The sequence below is a fragment of the Penicillium chrysogenum genome (genome assembly GCF_028827035.1).
Source record: "Penicillium chrysogenum strain IBT 35668 chromosome Unknown utg000005l_segment0_segment0, whole genome shotgun sequence".
Lineage (NCBI taxonomy): Eukaryota > Fungi > Ascomycota > Eurotiomycetes > Eurotiales > Aspergillaceae > Penicillium > Penicillium chrysogenum.
In genome coordinates this window covers 7,246,244-7,270,182 of record NW_026622753.1, presented here as the reverse complement: position 1 = coordinate 7,270,182, position 23,939 = coordinate 7,246,244, and the positions used below count along the sequence as shown (strand labels likewise).

The window sequence follows — 23,939 nt, the reverse complement described above, 5'->3', positions numbered from 1 at the left end:
GCACCAGGGGGAAAACAACCAGGTAAACACAATCGCATGTTGTAACGAGAGCTTCTTGATCTTTATCTTTTATATATGCAATTCAGATCCCCTTTCTAGTAAAAGGGATAGCAGGACACAACGTAATATAGGAGCCCGCAGCTGTACCGTAACCTTCAGTTGCTACTACTCGACTCCCGCTTCCTCCCTCACCCCAACACCTCGCGCTCATCCGCTTTCCTCTCGCTTCCGGCGCTTCATCCATTCGCATAATTGTCACTTCCTATCCAGTTGGCAGGAAACGATTCCTGGCTACTGGACCTCATTCGATTCCCTTCCCTACCTGCCCGCAGGTTGCGGCGCGACTCTCGGCGCCTTTGTCCTCCCGCCGCTCGATTCGAACCCCCTCAACTCTCCGCGAATACCGTCGACCACCTACTTCGCCCTCAATCTTTCATCAAATATCAATCGGATACTCGTCATCCGTCGTGCATATGCTCTTCTGCCAGGAATGACATTCCCTTCGCCTGCGCCGGCCTCTCGCTAGCCCGTGTGGCCCAGTATCCCCGCTTTGCACCCACCCACCGCAAGCGCATCTTTTCGCACCTTCGACCCTCCATCTCAAATTTTCTTTAATATACACTCTTATCGGGTTGCGAAAATGATGAGCGCAGCATCTTTCGCGAATCCCATCGGCGGCCGCCCGCCGCAGTACCGTACTCCGTCCCCTCCTCTACGCGCTGTCGAACCTATCACTCCATCCACAACCACCGATTTTCACACCTCTTGGGCCAGTCGCGGCCCTCCGCGAGCTGCCAGCCTTGATCGCGATCAGCGTCCTTCGAATCACAATCGACATGTCACCGCGGAAGGTGGTTCACACCAGCGATCGGGCCATGGCCGCTCAAGCTCGACTATCGACACACTTGCGACGATCGCCCTCGCGACAAGTCCTACCTTCGCATCGCTCCCTCCCAATCCCCCTTCCCCCGGCATTCGGTCCTCGATTCCCTTATTCCCATCCGACTCCGCAGACTCTGAACGACCGGCGAAGCGGGCACGGTCGGCGAGGAATTCGTCACCCTACCGCCCGCGCCCAGGAATGCTGACAGAAAACCCACAGCCGGCTGCGCTTGAGAGCATGACAACCGATGCAGAGCTTCTACTCAATCTCGCGCGCCCTACTAATTTCCACCCGGGCAACCACACTAAACGAGTCAGCATCGACGAGACCTACCACCACTACGCTGGCGACGCGATTCGTCAATCTCGAGTTGGCTTTGCTGCCGTTGGACATCCGGACCAGGGCGATGTCAAGATGAATCACAATTCTGAAGATATACCCCATTCCCGCATGCGCTCTCGATCTGATGGGTCAGCCTTCATATCCCGTCCTGCGATGCGTGGAATCCGCCCAACTACTAGCTCTGGCAATTTCCCACCAATTGTTCGGGAGGATGAACACGAAAGCAAAGCCTGGCATCCACCAGCTGATATGCCTCATTATACTACTTATGGGGTCCATCCTCCGGCCGATCCCCAGGAACCTCAATTCCCGCAGGATTCCCTACCCGTTCCACCAAAAGTGGAAGAGGGAGAAGGTGACACCAATCAAACAAGCTGTGGGGCATGTCATCTAGTTCGTATTCCAGTTGAGACCGAGGAACAGGACGAAGACACGTGGATCAGTTGTGATGGATGCAAACGATGGTTCCATATCGTTTGCGCTGGCTTCAAGAATGATCGGGAAGTTCGCACAGTTGACAAGTTTATCTGTCGGCGTTGTCGATCAGTTTATGGCCAAACAACTTTTGTACGCAAGTCCTCGCGCGCCCGGACAGCCATAGACTACGCAGGCCTGAACCAAGGCCTCGTCAAGGCTGCCACTGACTCATTGGAACATCACTATCTCGAGCCCATTCGACAAGGAAAAATCCGATTCCAACCTGAGAATTTCCCGCGAATGAAACCTGAGCTCGTCACAGCGGAATACTTCGAGCGAGGGAATGGGTGGACGGAGCCTATTGTGATACCTGCCTGCTGGAACTCGTGTGAGCCTGTCTCCTCAGAGAACCCAGACTTTGAATCTCTTGTACAGGAGGCTTCGTCTCAAGAGATGTTTGATGATCTTCTCGAGAACCACCCAGAACAAGAGACCCATATTGAAGAAACAGTCGATTGTGGCCAAGACCTCTTAGGTATGGTCATTCCGCGGGGTCTCACTGTTCGTGCAGTAGCAGAGCTTTACGGACCCGAAGAAAGGGTTGAAGTGATCGATGTGAAGTCTCAGCAAGGAGAGGATAAGAGGTGGAACATGCAGAAATGGGCTGATTACTACGAAAGCAACGAGCCGGACAAGCCTGTCAGGAATGTTATCAGTTTGGAGGTATCGCAGAGCAAACTCGGCAGACTCATCCGGCGACCGAAGGTTGTACGTGACTTGGATCTGCAAGATGCTGTGTGGCCAGAGGAACTGAAGGCAATCGGCGAATATCCCAAGGTTCAGTTCTATTGCCTGATGTCTGTCGCCGACTGCTATACCGACTTTCACATCGACTTTGGAGGATCTTCGGTGTACTACCATATCCTGAAGGGTAAGAAGACGTTCTTCTTCATTCCTCCCAAAGACAAGCACCTCAAGAAATACGAGGAGTGGTGCAACTCTCCCGCCCAGGACTCGATTTTCCTTGGGAACCAGACCAAGGAGTGCTACCGTGTGGATCTCTCCGAGGGAGACACCATGCTCATCCCGTCCGGCTGGATTCACGCAGTTTGGACTCCGGAAAATAGTCTGGTTATCGGTGGCAACTTCTTAACCAGATTGAACTACGGGATGCAAATCAAGATACTCAACATCGAAAAGGAGACCAAAGTCCCCAAGAAGTTCCGGTACCCTTTCTTCCAAAAGATTCAGTGGTACACGGCTCAAAAATATCTGGAGGATGACCCCGTCCCGCAAAGTGTGATGGAGGCATTCATGCAGGATGAGAACTACCGTTTCCACCGTCAATATCCAATTTATTACGAGTTTGGAGAACGCGCCAACCGAGAACCTCCAGGTTCTCCCCATCACAATGCACGTTTCTATTCACAGGCGGAGTTGGAGGGCCTTCTTGAGTTAACCAAGTATTTGTTACGGACTGCACTCATTGCGGGTGGCTATACCGTCGATGGAGTCGTCTCCATGGACGTTCGAAACGCGGTCAGACGCTCCATCCCCAAAGGCACAGGGGATCCGGTGGACATGATCAGAAAATTCGGAATTTGGGTCGCCTGGAAGCGTGGTAACGAAAAGGCACCACTCTGGACTCGACCTGGCGTCGTCGAAAGCAATCCCAAGGTTTCTATTACAGACAAAAAGCCCGCAGGACGACCGAGCCGTCGATCCGAACGCAACGTTGATAACCAACGCACCTATGCCGAAAGACAAGCGGTCCAGTGGCCTTCAGAAGAGGCCCCTGAGACTCCGAATCCCTCAGCCAGCAGTCTTGTTTATGCGCAGTCTGACGGAAGTGCAACACCGGCGCCATTCAGTATTGCTCCGGAAACGAGTCTCAAAGTTATCGCCACACCCAAGCCTCGGACTGTCCAACGAACGTCAGGTCTTGGTCCCAAGCGCGTTGCATGTGATGCCTGTCGCAAACGACGCATTCGATGCCGACACAAAGATGAACCCGGTGATCTCGTGCTCAACGGGCAAGCCGCAGTCAATGCCTTCACACCTGGCTCTGGGGTGAGCACGCCGTCCTCCCTGGCCCAGGATGCTGTGTCTGCTTTGAATTCTTTGGCAGCGATTGCATCGCAATCTGGGTACCAAAACAATGGGCATCTTGTTGACTTGGATCGATTCGAGAGCTCAGCGAGATTCCAATCCGCGGTCATGGGCAACTCAACAATAGCCGCCAATCGGCTCGTTGATGTCAGCCCCGATGGAGCTAATGGAGGGAAAAAGGGCCGCAGCAAGGCGTGCGATGATTGCCGGAAGAGCAAGGTTCGTAGTACCCCCAAAGACGCTTCTTTTGCTTGTTTTACTGTTTCTGACCCGAAACCAGCGCCGTTGCATCCACGATGAGTACGGTCGGATAGATCCGATCAAGGCTCAGGAGCGCTCCAAACCTCGTGCGAATGCTTCCGCCAAACGAGCACGCCCTGCTGAAGAGGATGATATGCCTTCCACAGCCAAGAAAGCGAAGCAGGAGAGCACATCGCCCATGACACAACCTGCGGTATTCTTCGATCATGATGGCGATGAACTGATGGCGCAAGACGACGTGATGGATGCCTATGATCATGTGCCTTCCAGTCAAATTGACCCAGGTAAGCATTTGCCTGAGGCAGATCAGGCACCTCAAAAGCAAGTTCTGTACGCATCACCACCTGCACTCCAGGCCGAGTCTGTGGATGCAAAAGAAATAAAAACAGTGTCTGTGTCTTCCTCGAAGCCAAACACCTCCTTGGTCTCACCGCCTACGTCGCTGGCCGACGAGATGGATGGGGCCCAAGAGGGAGATGCCGTACAGTCTGTGGAAGGGGAAGTGACAACTGCTCTCCACACGCCCAACTCCAGTTCTCGGCATTCGTCTCGCCAACCTCGACACGTCGATCGGTTCGCGCCCGATGCAACTACAGCCCGGGCCCCGAAGCAATCGGTGCGAGCCACGTCTTCGACCATCGGGGCACGCAAGACCACTCCTGTTCCAGCGTCGACAAGAAAGCCTTCATCACGTCCCTCGTCTTCACACGCGAAGAAGAGCTCTCCGATGTATGAAAAGCACTTCCATCGTCACGTCCCTACATCACTATCTCCGCGTCAGCACAAGCATAGTCAGCACGTCATTGGAGATGAAGATGCAGACGAGGAAAGCCTTCGTTTGATACGAGAGCTCCAGGAACAAGAATTTGGTCTGCGGAAACGATCAACAAGGGTTTAGCTTCGCAGAAGGCTTGGAGGCTTGGACTGGTACAGATGAGAGATGTAGAATGGGTCCTGCTTTATGTTTTTGTTATTCGGGATATCAATTTATCAAGGGTTCAGGATGGGAGATCCGGTGTTTTCTTTTCTTCTTTTTCGAGAATCACGTTTTCATGTTATTTCTGGCGTTTTCTGGGTCTGGGAGAACTAGGGAGTTTTCTTTTGGCTTCTTGATATCAATTGTCGTCTGCATCAGGTTCTTTTGTCAATTTGCTCTGCCTTGCTTTTTCCTCCAGGTTTCAACTTTTTTTCCCTCTCTAGTTTCTTTATTCTTTTTTACTCTTTATTCGATTTTATTCCCCTGTGGATCTTTGTTTTATGCCGGGGCCTCTTCACAACCAATACACCTTGCTTGATAATCGTCTGTTGGGCTTTCTCTCTCCCTTCGGCTGCGCACAGCAATGAGGTGTCTTCTGCAAGTCTCGTATATGTACTTCTTTCTTTCATTCGTCTGACACAATCTGCGTGGTTTGCCCTCATGCATATATCAGCAATAGGGCTATTTAACTCTCTTCAATCTACGTTCTTTTATATGTTCGACGTCTAGAAAAAATACTAGGACTAGGATTGAGTAGAAAATACGGGGGAAAATGAAATAGTAGTAATCATTGTAGAATCCTTGCTCGTACCGAAATAATAATGCGGTACTGAAATTGATGCCTGGATTTGAAGCTTGGATTTGGCTTGGAAACATCTCCTTCCTCCCTCTCTTCTTTGTTTCCTTCTCTCTCGCGCAACACCATGTCTTCTAAGTTTGCTAAAGAGCGAAGGAGAAAGGCCGTAAGTCATATATCTGTACAGGATCTACCTCATGATACATCCAATGATGGACATGGATCATCTACCCCGATGGATTTCATCCCATCCCAGTTCGTCTCATCATCGATTGACTTATTATACTACCACCTCGATTCTTTCGAGACCGCCCTGGTTGACAAGTTCTCATTACGATAGCAAAAGCACGCTAACTATAAGTAGGAGGAAAAACAACGGCGGCGTGACCGTGACGAAGAATACCGGGCCTTTATGGCTGACTTTGGGAGGGTATAAGATCCCAAGGTTCTTATTCCCTTAATAAAGCTGTTACTAATTAAGATTACAGCGCGCGTTCGAACTCCAACGGCGCTCAGCGTCGCCGGCGCGGGCTAGCCAAGCCTCCCCGCGCCAGAGGTCTCCCTGGCCCGAACCGCCGCGCCCACGATCCCCCCCGCGCCGCCACCCTCCAAGAAAGGGCCCGACAAGACTCCAGGGCCGCGCAGCTCGCCGAGAGGGGCCTGCCTGTCAACACACCATCAGGCCCCTCTAGGCGGGGGATCGTCACTTCCCGGCAGGCCCCGTTTGCTGCCAACCGTACGCCGCCGCCAGCCAACAAGAACCAGGCGCGTATGTCACCTCGAGTGAAGGAGGAGCCACCTCGAGTTAAGGAAGAGCCCAGCAGCCCACCTCAGCGTCCCGAGGCCGCCGTCGTCCCCCCAGAAAAGTCACCCGAGAATTTGAAAAAATTTGAAAAATAAAAAAAATCTTGACACGGCATGATACCACGGAGTTCTTTATTTTCTTTTATTAACTAATACCACTATGTATCCCGATGTCCTTACCAACGTCTATTACCATCATCAAATTCTATCATCCTTGAGAGGAACATTACAAGAAACATCGTTCAGATGTTCTGACATTCTTTCCCAGCTCTTTTGATTCACCAAGGGCTAGTCCAAAACAGATTCCGTCGCCGGCTCAGCAGTCCGCAGCACTACCGGTATAGTATCCGTCATGGCCTCAGCCGAGCTACTCCAAAGCAGAGAGTACAAGCCGTCCGTAGCAGTTGGTTTCGCGTAAAAGTTGGCCCCGCTCACGGTGACGAGGACATAGCCCCCATACGTGGACCAAACGTTGCTGTGCTTGGTTGTGTCCAACTTCCCCGTAGCAGGTACGGCGGTGAATGAGACTGGATTGGAGTCCGTGTCGCCTTGGTCCAGACACAGCATATTGGTATTGGTCGACAGGGTGGTGAAGCCCTCGTTAGAACGAGAGCTAGAACTAGGATGGGCAACCCAAGTATTTTCAGCGGCGGTGACTGGATTCTTGTGAGTTTCATATAGCAAGTAGGGATCTTGGGTTCTTACAGTTGATTGGGGTCATTGCGGCCATTGTGGTTGTGTCTACTTTGGATGCATCCGCAACTTCGGCACTGCCTGTTGTCAAGGTGATGTGGATTAGTCAATAATGTTGTTTTGGGGGTTGAGAGGGCTGAGATACCATTCCTGTAGAAGATGGGCAGTCCGCTAATGCCTGGGCCATAGGCATACAGCTTGAATGAATCGGTTGGCCTTGACTGCCGCTTTTCAAATGGATGCGCAGAGCAGACTAGCCCAAAGACTAGAAGGGGAAGAATAGATAGAGATAGCATTGTGCAATGAATAGGTCAGACAATATGTTGGAATAGTGTGTGCACGGTATTGCGATCAGGATGAAGCAAGACTTATAGCCCTGAAACGGAAAGAGTCATGAGGATATAGTCGATGAGACGGCAATTGATGTAATCAGAATCAGGCAGCGCACTAGGGGCTATCAATGACATGTGTAGTATTGATTAATTCTTCTCTCTACTTCCCAAGACAGTGGTCCAAGCCTCCTTTTGTGATTTGGACTGACACGAGCTGACGATGATACGTAATTTGCAGCTCCATTCCCGAGATCGTGGTAAAAGAGAAACATCTCCTTGTCATCATCTGTGTTCCATGTCGAAATCCAGATCCTGGCCATTACAACCCCAATGGTCAGATCGATGATCAACTCACCATACATGGAAGACTCTCGCAACGATCGACAATCCCGGACAAAGCAGCTGATACCTCAAAAAAGTAAACCTCAAAGTATGCGAGATCCCAAAATTAATTTCCGAGCCATGCTGACTCTCGTATACACTAAGGCTGAAACTGGTTACACCGAGACAGCATGACCCCAGTGTAAGCCCTGCACGCCAATCTTACTACGATCGAAACTAGAGAATGACGTCCCTGATGTTCAATCTCCGTCATTAACTCTATTTGTAAGCGTTATCTTTGTTGATTTGAGACACACAGCCCTAGTTACATGGGATATCCAGGCTCTCCATTCATAGTACTATCACGAGAGAACGGGCAGTAGAGAACAGCCTGCGGACTCAAGACGGCCAATGCGCACTTCTCTGGCTAGACAGCCCATCGTCCAGGTGCTGCGCAGGCCCCCAAGCTGATGAAATGACGAACGGTCCCAAGCGTGGATACGGGGGGCCTGATCTTACTATCCCACTATCCACTAACGCATAGCCTCAACACCCGAGCTAGGCGATGACGTTGATGCTTCGCCATAGCCCTTTGTCTGCTGCGTCGTCTCGTGCATGACAAGATCATGTTTCGCACGGCATCTCCGGTAGGGCTGCCCGGTATATCCTTGTTAGCAGGTACGAATGCAGGACACCTCGTGAAAAGAGACATGGCGTTCTTGGTCCTGGTCGTACATCCACGTGTTGTGCTGTACGATTCCAATACATATGATAGTGGCATAAATAGAGGTCAATTTTCTTAGTCGTGTATCAGCAGCAAGCCTCGTACGTTTTCTTATACTCAAATTTTGCTTTCTCAATCGCTTCTGGATGCATTGAAAGCTCTGTATAGAGCTATACTCGTGACCCAAAGAAGGTTAAGCATTATATAAGTGCCCTGCCTAGGTAGGATTCACAGCTATGAAACTTCAATCTCTTCTCCTCCTGGCATGTAGCCTGAGTGCTTCTGTCGCAGCCATTTCACAAAATCCAGTCAATTCAGTGAATATCCCGTCGCAGACCCGGCACATGGCAATGAAGACAAAGCCCACGACAGTCGGTACCAAAACCAAAACCACCACCAAAATAAAGCACACGAAAACCACCACCAAGACCAACAAGCCAACAAGAAGACCCTGTGCGGGCAACACACCCCGAACACGGTCCCAGTGGTGCCAATTTAATGTCGACACCGACTACACGAAGATAGTACCAAACACAGGCGTAACACGGGAGTACTGGCTCAACGTCGAAGAACTAGTAGCAGCACCCGATGGGTTCAGCCGGCCAGTAATGGCCATGAACGGCACAATCCCTGGCCCAACGATCTTCGCAGACTGGGGCGACTGGGTCGTGATCCACGTCACAAACAACCTACACAACTCCCAGAATGGGACAGGTATCCACTGGCACGGGATCAGACAGAACCACACGAACGGCAACGACGGCGTGGTCTCTATCACGCAATGTCCCACCGCACCAGGCTCAACCATAACATACAAATGGCGTGCCGAGCAGTACGGTTCGTCGTGGTACCATTCGCACATTGGACTACAGGCGTGGGAGGGTGTGTTTGGCGGGATTGTGATCAATGGCCCTGCCACGGCGAACTACGAGGTCGATAAGGGCAGTCTGTTCCTGACGGATTGGTCCCATCGCACTGTTGATCAGCTGTACTCGGAGGCTCAGACGGTTGGACCGCCGACGTTAGATACGGGCTTGATTAACGGGACCAATGTCTTTGGTAATGGGACCAATTCTACCGGACAGCGGTTCCAGATGAAGGTTGATCAGGGGTCTTCGTATCGGCTGAGGATTGTTAATTCGGCTGTTGATACGCACTGGAAGTTCATGATTGATAATCATACGCTTATTGTTATTGCGGCGGACTTTGTGCCTATCAGGCCTTATACGGCTAATTATATCGATATCGGGATGGGTATGTGATGATTTGCTTTGATATCAAGCTCCTCCTCGAAAGCCAACAACTAACAAAAGCACCCACAGGCCAACGCTATGATGTGATTGTAACGGCAGACCAACGCCAAATCTCCAACTCATTCTGGATCCGCGCAATCCCGCAAGAAGCATGCTCAGAAAACGCAAACCCAGACAACATAAGAGGGATCCTCTACTATGGGAACCGACCCGGTACGCCCACAACAAGACCGTACACCTTCCCAGATGAATGCATCGTTGAACCTGCCTCCAAAATAGTCCCCCGAGTTTCGAAAACAGTCTCAGCCGCAGAATGGAATAACCTAACCGATGTCACACTGCGCCGGAACAATGCCAACCTATTTCGCTGGTACCTCAACAGCACAACGATGCAAGTTCTATGGGAAGAACCCACGTTACTCCAGCTCTTCAACAACGAAAACACGCCGAACTTCACGGCATCGAGCGGAGTCATTGAGCTGCCGCGGGCGAATGAGTGGGTATACCTTATGATCAACACTAGCTTTCCAATCTCGCATCCTATCCATTTACACGGACATGATTTCTTTGTGCTGGCGCAGGGGTCGAATCCGTGGAATGGGAGTGTTGTGACTAATAATCCGCCGCGGAGGGATACGGCGATGTTGAATGGGAATGGGTTCTTGCTTATCGCGTTTGAGACGGATAATCCCGGGGCGTGGCTTATGCATTGTCATATCGGGTGGCATACGGACGAGGGCTTTGCGTTGCAGTTTTTGGAGAGGGAGAGTGAGATCGAGCCATTGATTGATCGGAAGGCGCTTGGGGATAATTGTGCTTCTTGGAATGCTTATGATAGGGCTTTTGATATTGACCAGGAGGATTCGGGGGTTTAGGAATATGGGTTTATGGTTCTAGATGGGGTTGATCTTTGTATACATGTTGGTGAGCTTCGTATTTTGTACATGTAGGTAGATGGGCATGGCCTCCAGACCGTCTTCCCGCCATGTTGCGCTGTTATATTAGTTGAGTTATACCTTAGTGCCCATAGATAGTTCTACCAGCTACACAAGTACACGTGTGCTTTGTTTCCTCTGTCATTTCTTGGCTTTTCCTTTCCGCTTTAGTGATCAGGCCTTGTCGCTTTCTGGAAAGCAGGTTGAACGGTATCAGAGTATTATATTTGATGAGCCAAATAGGAAACGAGAATTACACGTATAAAAGACAGGATATGAAATCGTATGATACAAGTCAAGGAATCTATCGATGGTGGGCAGGAACTTCAGGCCAGGCATCGACACCATCAAGCAAGACCATGCCCATCCCCGACATGAGGTGGGTCTCCATATGGCAATGCAAGAGGAATGGCCCTGGGTTCACAACCTGGTAGCGAATAGCAATCCAGGCCTCTCCGTTCGGCGCTGTCACAAAGGTGTCGCGATACACAGGCGTTTCGAAGAAGCTGTCCGGGCTGCTCTGTTTTGCTTCTGCGATAGAACCCCATGTGAATTTTCCCATTGCACTACCAATCAAGAATGCCTTGTTGGAATGCTTGTGCATTGGGTGTGGTGGCTGCAGCTTGGTTGGCTCGGGGATAGCAAGCTGGAACACAATGTCCACCCACGTGCCATTCAGTGTCTCAATCTTGAGGGCAGAATCCAGGCCGGGTGCTTTGGGGTTGAGAATCGCTGGTTCCATTTGGTTCAGGTTGGCTGGTAGGAAGGTTGTTCCATCCAGAGTCCATTCCCAGGATGAGTTGATCCGTCCAAGAGTTAGGAGATGGAAATCATCGCTATGCTCCGCAGGTAGGATGGGAGGATATGGCGGCAGGTTAGTTGTGTCCAGGTCGATCACAGAGGCTGTGGTGTTGCTACCACCGTAATCGATGTATGCTGTTGATTCCCGCTTATTTTTCTCACCACCCTTGTAAGCTAGAGTGGCGTAACCAGAGATAACCTGGTTGTCATGACCAGCAACACGGATGGTGTAGCTTCCAGGCTCCTTGTCCAACTTGATCATCGCAGAGTAACGCTCTCCATTGTAAATAGAAACTTTATGGGCAAGCTGGGGCTCAATGTAATGTCCATCTACCTCGTAGATGTACATCGGGTGCTCATCAATGGAGAAAATCAATGATTTGAGACTTGCTGCGCTGACAAAGTTGAAACTGGCCCATCGATCGGTAGGTGTCACTTCAAAGACTGACCTCGGACCCTCACTGGGAATACATCCAGAGTTCAATCCCTCAGGAAGCTTCTCTGGGTGGTGCTCCCAGTCACCCTGAAGAACTGGCATGAATGGATGGCATCTGGTGGGTGTTAGTGGCTTCCAACCCAGTGGAGCAAAGGATGGACTCACCCCTTATCCGACAAAGGCTCAGTTATGACTGCTCTGACCTTAGCCGGCTGGAGATTTGTCAGATACTCAGGGTCTTTGCAGTATACAGAGCCCGCGCCATCGATGAGAATGCTATCCGAGCAACTGGTAACTGTAAGCGTCGCCCTTTAACTATCATATTTGGGCCCTTACAAGATATCATAGCCTGTGTCTCTAAGAGCATCCATATACTCATTGGCCGGCAGGTGGTCCCAGTCAGACATCATGACCAACTGGGAATCATGAGCGGCTTTGGTCATGGCCGCAATATCGGTAGGGTCATCAGAGATCATTGAGAAAGGCGATTCCCTGTCGGCAGACGGACTAATTCTCTTATTAGAGCCGCAAGAAAGACAGTGTTCTGCATACTCACCGAATACGAATGCCACCGTAGAGACCGTCCATTATTCTGTCTTTGTCGTGGGCATGGTACCAGTACGTACCATATGTCGTTGCTTTCCACTGGTACCGATATTTGTCACCAGGCTTGATAGCCCACTGCGTTAGACCTGATACTCCGTCCGCCCATGGGGTGTTCATTTGCCTGGAGTAGTTCAGTTTTGTGCAATTCTCTGGGAGTAGTATTACCGAAGGTCTTACTCAATGCCATGGAAATGGACCGATGTATTGAAGGGCAAGTTGTTGGTCACATCTATCTATTTTCCTTAGCATGAATCGAGGGGATATGGAGGATCAGACTCACTGTGACTTCGTCTCCTTCATCCATAATCAATGGTGGGCCTGGGAAACGATCATTCACAAAGATCATCTCTCTTTCATGTCCATTGGGTGAGCCCCTCTGCCAGGTGAGGTCGAGATCATAATGAACCTTAGCTGCCCGGCTAAGGGCAGCAACGCTCATAAAAGTCAGGATCAGCGACTTCGTAAGTGTCATTTTTTCGAATTGGTGGGTGTGAACTGGGTATTGAAGCGAATGATTTTTCCCATTAAAGTCGCGTCTATAACGTCCCTGTCAGTCTTATAACCAGACTGCGTTAAACTCCTGCATACCTGCGAAGCCACCCAATCCTCGCATTCCTCCCGTGTTGAAAACAGCAGGCCCTTGCATTAGACATTGTTGCCAACCACAAGGACTTGATTTCGGTCTCGATTCCGGTGCATGACACTGATCGTATTCAATCAATTTCCACAAATAGTCATACCCGGACGGCAATAGTTGAATGACTGAGATCCAGAACTTTTAGTCTTAAATGGAACGGCGGTCGGAGAGGTCATGGTTATTCCTGAGGTCGCTGCCAATATCTCATGGAACCAAAGGGATCAGAATGCGCCAATAAGCATAAATCTAGCTTTTACGGAGTATTTGTTGTTTTACTGAAAGCAACGAAGAAGTAGTAACAGGCATCTGGCCGTGTAAACAGACGTACACGCGCCAGCTGCCAAGACGACGTTTCCGGGAAATACCGATGCCTTAATGCCTGGTTTTGGCCTGGGTGCCTGAATGCCGTGTCCGGCGGGCCCGACGATGACGATGCCCCGTCGCGGGGGCCTATCTCGACACAATAATCTACCAAATTTACCCTAAGTCAAGCCTGTTTTACGCTTCTTGCATTGCTGAGCATAGTAAATAGCGCCGTTGGTTAAGTTTTTAATGCGTCCAAAGGTCTACATCATAGGTAATCGTCTCGGTTGTTCTTCTACTCATTCTGAATGGTACATCTTTCATGCTATCATATTATGCACTGGTGGTTGACGTATAACTAGTACTCAAAACATGCGTGTTCAGAACAAAATGAATATTACAGGAGCCGGCGACGCGAAGCAAGCTCCACACATACGGCACGCTCAAGCCAAGGTATCAGAAAGTTATTAAACCTGAGCCACGAGAGGCGCCTGCGCTGGGTTCCAGAATTTGCGAGCAGCCGCAAATATCATGTCAACCATTCCCTGGACCTGCTCACCACTAGCAGCCATATCGCAGTCTTTCTTGTGCTCCACTTCCTCCTCCTCTTCAGTGAAATAGCTCAAGGGGAAGTCCAATTCGACTTTGACGGTCGCAACCTTGCTAGGAACGCCAGCGGAGTTCATGACGAAAAGCATGTAGTATCCGGGGAGAACAACACCGGGGTCCGGATAGATCTGGGCCGTGCAGTGTCTGTAACCGCCCTGGTCATCCTTACACGTGTGCTCAAGGGGCACGCATCTCTGGTCAGTGTTGACAGTGTGCGAGACAGTTCCGAGACGGACCAGAGATGAGTTCTTGATATCAGCGTCCGCGAAGAAACGAAGTGTTTTGCCCAAGGTGACCTTGCTGCTTTTGTTCTTCACGATAGGAGTCTTAGGCCGGATTGCTTCCGTTCCGTCCTTGTTGTATAGGTATGGGGGCCGGAAGATCAGGGCGTCGTAGTGGTTGACGGTGCAGTTACCACAGAGACCGCCACCTCCGTTAAGCACGGTAGCGTCAGGGAGGAGAATTGAGAGACTGTGGTAGACACGGACGACGTTGTTCTTCTGTAGGGGAACGAAAATGTCTCTGTCCGGGTAGTAAATCTCCGGGGTCAACTGGATATCCCTGTCGGCTTCATTGAATGGCTGGCCCCAGATCTCGCCGCCAGCGATGAAGACAGATCCATCAGGGAGAACGACAGACGTGTGGAAGACACGCTGATAGAACATGCCGCCAGTGTGGTTCTCGCTCTTACTTCCATTCAAACCGGCTAGCACCACCTTGGCCTTCTTGTAGGGCTCATCGATGGTGATGATGTGGGCATTTCTGGTACCGAAGGATCCATCGTAGCGCTCCTGGCCTCCGAAGGTGAGGATCTTACCATGAACGGCATCGAACATGACGTTATTCCCAGACATTGAGTGTTGGTCGTCAAGGCGATAACCGGCAGGCACATGACTGCCTCCCCTTGTACGAGTGTTGAACTAGTGCATCTCGAAGCTGGGACCGGCATGGAAGACACTGCCGTTCTTCCAGCCGAACAGCCATGCATGATTATCGGCCCGAAGCGGTCTGTCATCAGTTTCGATGAGCTCACGATGGATATTGTAGAGTCCCTTCCAGGTTCGTTTCCAGGGATTGTAGAGCTCGCCGTCCTTAGGGTTATTCGGCCCTCCGCTCCACGAACCACCAATGGCAAAGATCCGCCCATCGGAGAGGGTAGTAGTGGAATGGTATCCACGGTGGAGCACCATGCTCTCACCGCGCTGCCAGCCAGTGCCGTCGAAGATACTGGTCTTGTCCGAGTCGGCTCCGCCAGACACGACAATTCGTCCGTCAAAGTCCATAGAGATTCCAGGACAGAACATATCGTGCTCATTGTTAGCAACACTGGCCTGGTAAATATCCTCCTTGATAGGACCCCAGGTAGTCGTGAATGTTTGGCCACCAGGGGAAGCAAAGAATTGATCGTCAGCCTAAGCGGACCAGAGGATGATATCACCGTTGTCCACACGGTTATTGCAGTATGGGCTCCTGCTACGGGCACAATGGGCAAGTCGAGTGTGAAGCGACAAGAGCTCAAAACTCGTCAGCAAGCTCATGCTGTTTGCGTTGTAGAGGATGAATTTGGAGTGCTCCCATCTGTGAGTTCCTGGACACGCCGTCATTGAGGGTAAAAATACCATATAAGGAATATCCGGGATCCGAGCGGTGGTTGAGACCAAGGACAAGAAGCAGCCCGGTCCTTGTCACGGGGCCAGATGCGAGAATAACGGGCTTAAGGGCGGATTTCGACAATCTTGGCTCTTTTTTTTGACCAGCCACGTGTGATTCCATGTTAGAACTGGGTGAAGGCCGTTACGACATTGCCAATTCTCAGGCTCTTCCGGGTTGCCGCGCTCCTGTCAACGCTGAAGGCTCAAGCTGATACAACAGTATAGCACTTTAACCGTGATCTGATACAGTTGTATCCAATCAAACCCGGAGGGGCCAAGTCTACGGCCGTATCTACTCGCTATAATTGCCAAATTGTCGTGGGCGGTCTCTGTTTCCACCAACTCTACAGATCCGCCCTTCCTACGGCAATCTAACCGCTAGTGCGGCATATTAGATTTTGTTTGTCGTATACTTTGTAATAAGTATTTTGTACGTCTGAATACACTAGCGTTACACCAACTCCCCGTATAAGTTCAAAAGTAGAGGCCAATTCTGCCGTGTAGAACCCCTGATGATTACATTCTTAACGATATGTATATGGACTTTATGGCGGAGCAACATGAGACTGAAAGGTATTTGTTTGCTTCCGAAGTCAATATGTAGTTACCATAGTAATTTGGTCCGCACAGGATGTCAAATTTCGGGCAGTTTTCATTCCGGGAGAATTCTACCATGATTTTTACTAGTACGCTTGAGACAGAATCCAGAAACCTACTATGAACTGCCTAGTACATAAGTGATATGGAATATTCCAGTTAGTAACTTTGGAAAGCCCTGGAGGACCAGGGGAAGTTATTAATGCTTCATGTGACCCTATGACTTCCTAGCCTCGAATTAGAATAGCCACTCTAACTAGTATGTACTCCGTACTTGCATATGTATGTAGGAAGATACCATATGTGCATTGACTGTTTCTAGAGGACTCTTTTACCAACAACCCGAATGGGATTAAAAGGATACTCGTATAGGTAACTATAGATGGTACGTGCTATGTACAATCAAGTGATTGAGCAGCCCACGTCCTCCAACCCCTGGCATTTCTTGGCGCCATGCTTGATCAATGCCCAGGTGTCTTATGGAAGCTTGTAATAGATGGAACCATGGATTACCCTGACTCGTGCAGGAATGATTGGACCACATCCATTAAAATGTATAACTTAACTTAATTTGGCCGAGCACATATTGTCCTTTTTCGGACAGCCCTGGAGATTACGCCAAGACTCGTTTTTTTTTTTTTAGCTCGACGGCCCATGCGTTTAGCTACATAGTAGGACGAGGTATCTGACCATCAATGAGATTCAATTCTGGGAGCACTCTTGAATGGGCCAGCTCTATGATTGGGTGTCTCTTTATCATGTAGTGTGGACAGTGAAATGAGAGATGACATTAGCCTTGCCCTAGGTACCTACCTAGGTACCTAGTCTGAGACATCCATGGGATGACCTAAGGTTAAGTTAACCTACTATAGAAAAATGTCATATTGAGGTTACGCCTTCCTCGACAGATAAGATAGGTACCTAGGTAGCATATTAAAAGACTCACCCTCACCTTTTTCTTTTCCTTTTCTCTTCCTCTCCTCTGTCAGAGGCCCGACCAGGAAGTGAACCAAACAGTTTATCTTCCTTCTGGAACCCAAAATGGCTGTCTATCACGATCTCGACTGGCTCTTCGCTGTCGGTACCCTCTTCTTCATTCTCTCTGTTTGGGGAATCGGTGCCAACGTATGTTCCTTGCCTTGACCCTCAACTGATCCAGCTCTCATCTCTTTCCTTTGCACAGGATGTAGCCAACTCTTACGCGACCTCGGTCAGCTCCAGATCCCTGACCTTGATCCAAGCTGGTATCCTGGCGACTATCACCGAGTTCATCGGTGCCATCGCCCTTGGACAACAGGTTACCTCGACCATTCGCAGTGGTGTCTTCTCCGTCGACCGCTTCTTGGACTCTCCGGGAGTGTTGATTATGGCCATGGTGGTTGCTGAAGTCGGTGCGTGTCTCTTCGCTTTCTCTCTTCGCCTTCTCTTTGCGACTTCCAAGCCAAAGATCTCAATTACTCACTCCTTTGTCCAATGATACAGGCTCCTCGATCTGGCTTACCGTCTGCACGTACCTCGGATTCCCAGTGTCCACCACTCAATCCATTGTCGGTGCCCTCATCGGCGTCGCCATTGCGGCAGAGCTCCCTGTCCACTGGGGTTGGAAGTCGCAGAGCGTTTCCCAAATCGCTGCCTCTTGGGGTATCGCCCCCTCATCTCAGCCGCATTCGGTGCCATCATCTTCACCAGTATCCGGCTGCTGGTGCACTCGCGTGAGGATCCAATGAAGTGGGCGTTGCGCGTGCTCCCATTCTATTACGCCATTACTGCTGCTATCCTAGCATTGTTCATCGTCGTCAGCGGCGGTCACGGAATCCCAAAGCTCGAGGTCTTGGGTGCAGGCAAGGCTTGTGGAATTGTCATTGGCGTCTTTGCTGGTGTCTGGGTTATCAGTGCGGTCTTCTTTGTTCCGTACTATTGGCGCAGCCTTGTGAAGGGTGACTCCCGCCTGCGCTTCTGGCACATCCCCATGGGTCCTCTTCTCTGGAAGGACAATTACACCTTGTACTTCCCTGGTAACCCGGACAAGAGCATTGTGCCCAACTACTATGAAAGCGACCTGAAGGGCGAGACGGACACTCTTCGCTCTGGCTCTGCCACCGAGGGACAAGAGTCCACCTTCACCACTCCAGAAATTGAGCCTCTCAAGGGTGATCCCAGCGCCGCCGAGAACGACGCCCGCAGGGCTGATGCCAGAATTGCAGAGAAACATCAAAAGGAGCTTCAGGCTTTGGACACACTGCCCTGGATTCACCCCAAGCGTATCTTTGCCACCCTCAAGCTTGTTTTCACTTATGGTATTACCCGCGATGTCATTCACCACCAGTCAAAGGGTCTTGATCATATCCATCAGCGTGCCCCTGTCTTTGACAACAAGGTTGAACATCTATGGACCACTGCCCAGGTTTGCTCTGCTATGGTACGCTCCACTCACCTCCCCCTCTCTAAACACCAGCTAACAGTTCACCTAGATCATGTCTATCTCCCACGGCGCCAACGATGTCTCGAACGCTATTGGTCCATTCACAACCGAGTACATGACCTGGCACTCCGGCAAGGCTTCCACCAAGACTGACACCCCGATCTGGATTAAGGCGGTGGGTGGTCTTGGCCTCGGCTTTGGTAAGACTCCCTTCTCCCCGCCTCCCGTCTCGTCCATACTTTCGGCATGCTAATGAACAACAGGCTTCTGGACCTTCGGCTACCACATCATGCGCAGTCTCGGCAATCGCATCACCAAGCACACCCCTACTAGAGGCTATAGCTCTGAACTCGGGGCAGCCCTTTGTGTGCTCCTGGCTTCCAGGCTCGGTTTGCCAATCTCAACTACGCAATGTATTACCGGCGCCGTGCTGGGCGTTGGGTTGGCCAACATGGATCTCAGGAGTATCAACTGGAAGCAGCTGGGCAAGATTTTCCTCGGCTGGGTCCTGACTCTCCCATGTGCTGGTCTGATCAGTGGAATCATTATGGGAATGGCTCTGAACGTTCCCACATGGGGTCGTTGAATGGTTGAATGGTTCGAAAGGGTTGCAAAGCAGTGGACGTCGTATGTGGTTTACCATCTACCTCCACTTTGTGCTTGCTTTTATCCCTGTTTTAATAGTCTGAATTTGAACTGGACCCTTTATTCAGAACAGGGTCTCTACTAATCTGAATTGAACTGAATTCCATTGCTATTCTTGTCCATTTTGTTGATATCACGATCCATTGAGTAGAAAATACGGGGGAAAAATGAAATAGCAGTAATTATTGCAGAATTCATGCTCGTGCCGAAATAATAATGCGATCTACAAGCAAGCACTGAGAGTAGATGCGAAGCTAGAGAGTGCTTCAATTCAAGATACTACTTTCAGGGATGATAGTAAGTATTTATATAATGATGAAGCAGTTTGATGATGAGATAGGAATACATGAAGGTATCAATTAAAAAAGAAAAGAAAAGCAAAAGCAAAAGCAAAACGAGAGCAGGCCACCGGATCGTCACAGATATATGGTCGTGTCTTTCTTTTTTTTTTTTGGTGTCTTAGGAGGAGAGGACGGTGGCAGCGGGACTCCAATATACGCCGGAGCGGGCGCATTGCGAAGTTATCATCTTCTGATAATTGTGGAAGGTCTTGAGAGGGGCATCGGCACAAGCGGCGCCCGGTGGGCGGCGTACGGGGCCCACCGGGAATTGGCAAGTCCTCGCCGAGAGGGGCCTGATGGAGTATTGGTAGGCAGGCCCCTCTCGGCCAGTTGGGCTGCCCGGGTGTCCACAGGCCTTTTGTTGGAGGCTTGGCTGGCTGTTGGAGTCACGTGATCATATATCCCGTGATCCAGGTTTGCAGGACTAGCTTGCTTCACCTTCTCACTTCTTCTTTTCCCATCATCCATCGATCATCATCATCTATCATTATCCATGGAGAGGAGTGTCTAGATATCTGAATACCATAGTATCTATTCACTTCTGTCCCCAGACTGGCCCGCGCCGGAGACGCTGAGCGCCGTTGCAGTTCGAAGGCCCGCTATAATCTTAATTAGTAACAGCTTCACTGAGGGAACAAGAACCTCATACCTTGCCAAAGTCGGCCATGAAGGACAGGTATTCGTCGTCACGCCGGCTTTTTCCCTACTTATAGTTAGCGTGCTCATAATAGCATAAATAAGAACTTATCGACACATATTCCCATCCGGTCTTCACTTTCCCCATCAGGCAAGGTAGACCATTCTTTTAGTTCGGGCGTATCCTTTTCAAACAACTTTCGTACCACCGGGGGAATCGCCTCCATCAGTGGTCGTGTGATCCAGTCAACGTTGACTCGACACAACAGTCGCCAGTAGGACAGGCTCAAAGGCCTCTCGCCTGAGTCCAGACCGATGATGTTGTTGGCTCTGCTGTACTCTTGCAGATACTGAAGCGTAGCTCGCGTTGCCATCCACAGTCGACCGAAGTCATCAATCTCTGCATCGTCCTGGCTATCAGGTATAACAATCTCCGGGTCATCCTGATTGTTGGTGATGATGTCTCCGTCACTGATGATATCCACGTCTTTCCCTTCTGGCCCGATGACGATGTCTTCTAACACATCTCCGATCTCATCATCCCTAACATCGCCCTCTGGATGACGACCTTTATCATCGACGTGGCTGCCCACATTGATTTCAGAGGCGACTTCACCAGATCGACGTATATCACTCCTCGTCCTCTCTCCAATCATCTCCTCAACTTCACCGGAAAGGTTGTTGATGGTCCCGGGGGGGGGACACACGCAGGGAACGAACCATTGTGGTTGGAAGAGAAAGAAGAAGAAGAAGAAGAAGAAGAAGAGAGAAAACGGGGGGGAGGGGGTATTTATAATTTTTCTAGTGGCTGAAGGACAGGAAGGAACTAGGACACCTAGGCTAGGACGAGACAGTAAGCATAAAGAGGGATGGCCCACTGTGTTGAACGAAGGAAGTACTATAGTGAACTATTACTACAACTATGCCTATAGTTAGATAGATAGAAAAGTAAAGCGAGTGTGTATTGTAAAAAATAGGATCTACTTAACTATATAACCCGCTCGGTAAGGAAAAAAATCTATACAAGCAAGTATTGTTGAGATATGCTGTTGTAGCTCATCGCATTTACTATACATACATATTTATGTATCATGCTGCGATTAGGCTTCAACACTAAAGTTACATATATAGCTATAAAGGCTCAGTATTCATCGTCACGGTCACGCCGCCGTTGTTTTTCCTCCTATTTATAGTTAGCGTGCTTATGCTATTGTAAATAAGAACTTATCGACTAGGGCCGCCTCGAAAGAATCGAGGTGATGGTATAACATGTTAATCGATGATAAGAATCTATCGGAATTGATAGGAATCCATAAAAGTTTTGCATGATAATAAAAGTGGTTTGATAAAATAGGGACATATGAAGGTGTCAATAATAAAAAAGTAAGAGAAAGATGAAAGTAAAAGCAAAACAAGAATAAGGTAAGAACAAGTCAGCGGTGGTGAGAGACATGATCCTTTGTTGGAATAAAATACGGCATTATTCCACTCGACCAACACAAAAACCAAGTGTTAATGTATATAGCCTAATGGAGACTATATCCCAGTTTTGACCTCCTTTTTTCATTTTCTGGTGTCTTGGGAGGAGATGATGGTGGCAGCGGCACTCCAATATACGCCGGAGCGGGCGGCATTGGGAGGTCATCCGGCATTGGGAGGTCATCCTCCCCGGGCGCATGTTGGGCGGCGGGGGGCGCTTTGCGAGCGGCCCAGGGAGCATTTGGCGGCGCACGGGCAGTGTAGGGGGCCCAGCGGGAACTAGCGAGCCCTCGCCGAGAGGGGCCTGATGGAGTATTGGTAGGCAGGCCCCTCTCGGCGAGGTGGGCTGCCCGGGTGTCCACAGGCCTTTTGTTGGAGGCGGGGGAGGGCGGCGGGAGGGGGGGGTCATGTCCGGCAGTTTCTCCCCTTTCCACGTGATCCTCCCTCAAAGATGATGGGGGCAGCGGCACTCGAAGATAGGATGGAGTGGGCGGCATCGGGAAGTCATCCTCCTCTGATAACTGTGGGAGGTCTCCCAGAGTGGGGGTTATCTTGAAGGGCGCGCGGAGCTTTTTGAGGAGCCCGGTGCGCGTTTTGGGCAGCGGGCGGTGCCTTTCGGGGGGGCCGGCGGAGCTTTTTGAAGGGGCGAGGGGAGCATTTCGGGCTCCCCTCTCGGCGAGGGCTCGCCAATTCCCGGTAGGCCCCGTACGCCGCGCCGCCTACCGTACGCCGCGCCGCCTACCGGGCGCCGCTTGCGCCGACGGCGCCGCGAAATTTTCTCTAGCTCTAATAGTGTGTTGGTAGGCAGGCCCCTCTCGGCGAGCTGAGCGGCCCTGACGTCTTGTCGGGCCCCTTGTTGGAGGGGTTGGAAGAGAAAGAAGAAGAAGAAGAGAGGAAACGGGGGGGGAGGTATTTATAACTTTTCTAGTGGCTGAAGGACGGGAAGGAACTACAACATAGGGCACCTAGGCTAGGACGAGACGGCAAGTATGAAGAGTGATAGCCCACTATCTACCTAATTGCTCTAGGTTCTCTCACTCATTGCTCTAGGTTCTCTCACTTATTGCTCTAAGTTCTCTCACTCATCCATCTTATGTTCACCTTTAGGTGTCAACTTATGACCTGCAACCTAGTTACAACCTATGTGTAGCATGAGACTTTCGTATCATATGCCAAAGGAGTTCTCACTGTAATTGATTGCAAAAAGCAGCTAAATCAATATTATTTAATCCCCCGATTTAACAGCCTTCCCCTGTAGTATCTATGATGAATTTACTATTCACAGAATCCTCCCCTTCCGCTGTATCTTCTGCAGCTTACATCCTCTTTTTTTTACTTCTTTGCTGCGAGAATTGCATCTATAGTCGCAGTTGCGATCCCTTTTTTTGGACCTGCTAGCTCAATTTCTTCCTCTCTATCTGATCTATCGTTTTAGTATACCGATTTGTATCATATATAGACAAAGGACTATCTATATTAACCCTACGCTTACTTTTACCGGTATCCCGGCGCTTTTTTAGGTCCAACATGTTGATATTATTATACGTATACTAAGCTCCCGCTTCCACTATAGTAAGCGCACTAGTCAAAAACGGAGTTAATTGACGGCGTAGCTTAGGAGAAATAGTATAATTTCATCTCCAATTCCATCGGTTTTTTTCTTGATCTTCTTAGCGTATTTTCGGATGATTTCAAGTGTATCAACACAACCTCTTGCTCGGCATTTAGAGCTTTGTTAGCGCCAGGGTGGCCGGCTTTAGATCTAGATCGTTGTACGGAACGTCGAATTCCGGCGCCCAGTTTGACATTTTAGGGTTATCTCTCTCACAGTATGTAGATATAGCAGTAGCAATTCTATCTTCTGGATTTTGAGAAGAAAAAGGCATTTTTGGTGGCAGTGAATTGATGTTAAATCTGGTGAAAATTTGCATTGAGCCCGTTTTTGCATTCAACCCGTGCGGCCTATCGTGTAATAGCTAGCTTAGTCTCTCTTCTCTTTCTCTCCTATCAAGTGGGAGTCTCTAGATACAGAATACAGTCGTGTTGCTCCCTCTTCTCCCCACCTTACAATAATTTTGCGCTTTTGCTAACCCTGAGTATGGCTCCAGAACTACAACAAATACTAGCAATAATAGCACTATGGATATT

At 50.0% G+C, this 23,939-nt stretch overlaps 9 protein-coding genes across 9 annotated transcripts; 4 read left to right on the top strand and 5 right to left on the bottom strand.

Moving 5' to 3' along the window:
- Positions 1 to 640: 640 nt before the first annotated feature.
- On the top strand, positions 641 to 4,910 carry jhd1 ([Histone H3]-lysine-36 demethylase; the record flags this gene model as incomplete). The annotated part of the gene is made up of 2 exons (XM_056716868.1): positions 641 to 3,970; positions 4,032 to 4,910. 2 exons carry the CDS (start codon positions 641 to 643, stop codon positions 4,908 to 4,910), a joined length of 4,209 nt encoding a protein of 1,402 aa, XP_056564490.1.
- Positions 4,911 to 5,692: 782 nt separating this feature from the next.
- N7489_011118 (uncharacterized protein) lies at positions 5,693 to 6,465 on the top strand (the record flags this gene model as incomplete). The annotated part of the gene is made up of 3 exons (XM_056716867.1): positions 5,693 to 5,731; positions 5,930 to 5,995; positions 6,082 to 6,465. 3 exons carry the CDS (start codon positions 5,693 to 5,695, stop codon positions 6,463 to 6,465), a joined length of 489 nt encoding a protein of 162 aa, XP_056564489.1.
- A 192-nt stretch (positions 6,466 to 6,657) lies between these two features.
- N7489_011117 (uncharacterized protein) lies at positions 6,658 to 7,358 on the bottom strand (the record flags this gene model as incomplete). The annotated part of the gene is made up of 2 exons (XM_056716866.1): positions 6,658 to 7,025; positions 7,208 to 7,358. The coding sequence occupies 2 exons, from the start codon at positions 7,356 to 7,358 to the stop codon at positions 6,658 to 6,660; spliced, it is 519 nt and encodes a 172-aa protein (XP_056564488.1).
- Positions 7,359 to 8,675: 1,317 nt separating this feature from the next.
- Positions 8,676 to 10,567, top strand: N7489_011116 (uncharacterized protein; the record flags this gene model as incomplete). Its single annotated transcript, XM_056716865.1, has 2 exons — positions 8,676 to 9,693; positions 9,762 to 10,567. The coding sequence occupies 2 exons, from the start codon at positions 8,676 to 8,678 to the stop codon at positions 10,565 to 10,567; spliced, it is 1,824 nt and encodes a 607-aa protein (XP_056564487.1).
- Positions 10,568 to 10,931: 364 nt separating this feature from the next.
- Positions 10,932 to 12,942, bottom strand: abr2 (laccase abr2; the record flags this gene model as incomplete). The annotated part of the gene is made up of 6 exons (XM_056716864.1): positions 10,932 to 11,979; positions 12,030 to 12,152; positions 12,201 to 12,371; positions 12,421 to 12,591; positions 12,648 to 12,703; positions 12,751 to 12,942. The coding sequence occupies 6 exons, from the start codon at positions 12,940 to 12,942 to the stop codon at positions 10,932 to 10,934; spliced, it is 1,761 nt and encodes a 586-aa protein (XP_056564486.1).
- Positions 12,943 to 13,877: 935 nt separating this feature from the next.
- Positions 13,878 to 14,873, bottom strand: N7489_011114 (galactose oxidase precursor; the record flags this gene model as incomplete). Its single annotated transcript, XM_056716863.1, has 1 exon — positions 13,878 to 14,873. One exon carries the CDS (start codon positions 14,871 to 14,873, stop codon positions 13,878 to 13,880), a length of 996 nt encoding a protein of 331 aa, XP_056564485.1.
- Positions 14,874 to 14,939: 66 nt separating this feature from the next.
- Positions 14,940 to 15,323, bottom strand: N7489_011113 (uncharacterized protein; the record flags this gene model as incomplete). Its single annotated transcript, XM_056716862.1, has 1 exon — positions 14,940 to 15,323. The coding sequence occupies one exon, from the start codon at positions 15,321 to 15,323 to the stop codon at positions 14,940 to 14,942; it is 384 nt and encodes a 127-aa protein (XP_056564484.1).
- Positions 15,324 to 17,309: 1,986 nt separating this feature from the next.
- N7489_011112 (inorganic phosphate transporter) lies at positions 17,310 to 19,276 on the top strand (the record flags this gene model as incomplete). Its single annotated transcript, XM_056716861.1, has 6 exons — positions 17,310 to 17,393; positions 17,452 to 17,659; positions 17,751 to 17,867; positions 17,930 to 18,687; positions 18,740 to 18,890; positions 18,954 to 19,276. 6 exons carry the CDS (start codon positions 17,310 to 17,312, stop codon positions 19,274 to 19,276), a joined length of 1,641 nt encoding a protein of 546 aa, XP_056564483.1.
- Positions 19,277 to 20,398: 1,122 nt separating this feature from the next.
- Positions 20,399 to 22,200, bottom strand: N7489_011111 (uncharacterized protein; the record flags this gene model as incomplete). Its single annotated transcript, XM_056716860.1, has 2 exons — positions 20,399 to 20,976; positions 21,930 to 22,200. 2 exons carry the CDS (start codon positions 22,198 to 22,200, stop codon positions 20,399 to 20,401), a joined length of 849 nt encoding a protein of 282 aa, XP_056564482.1.
- Between the last annotated feature and the right edge of the window lie 1,739 nt (positions 22,201 to 23,939).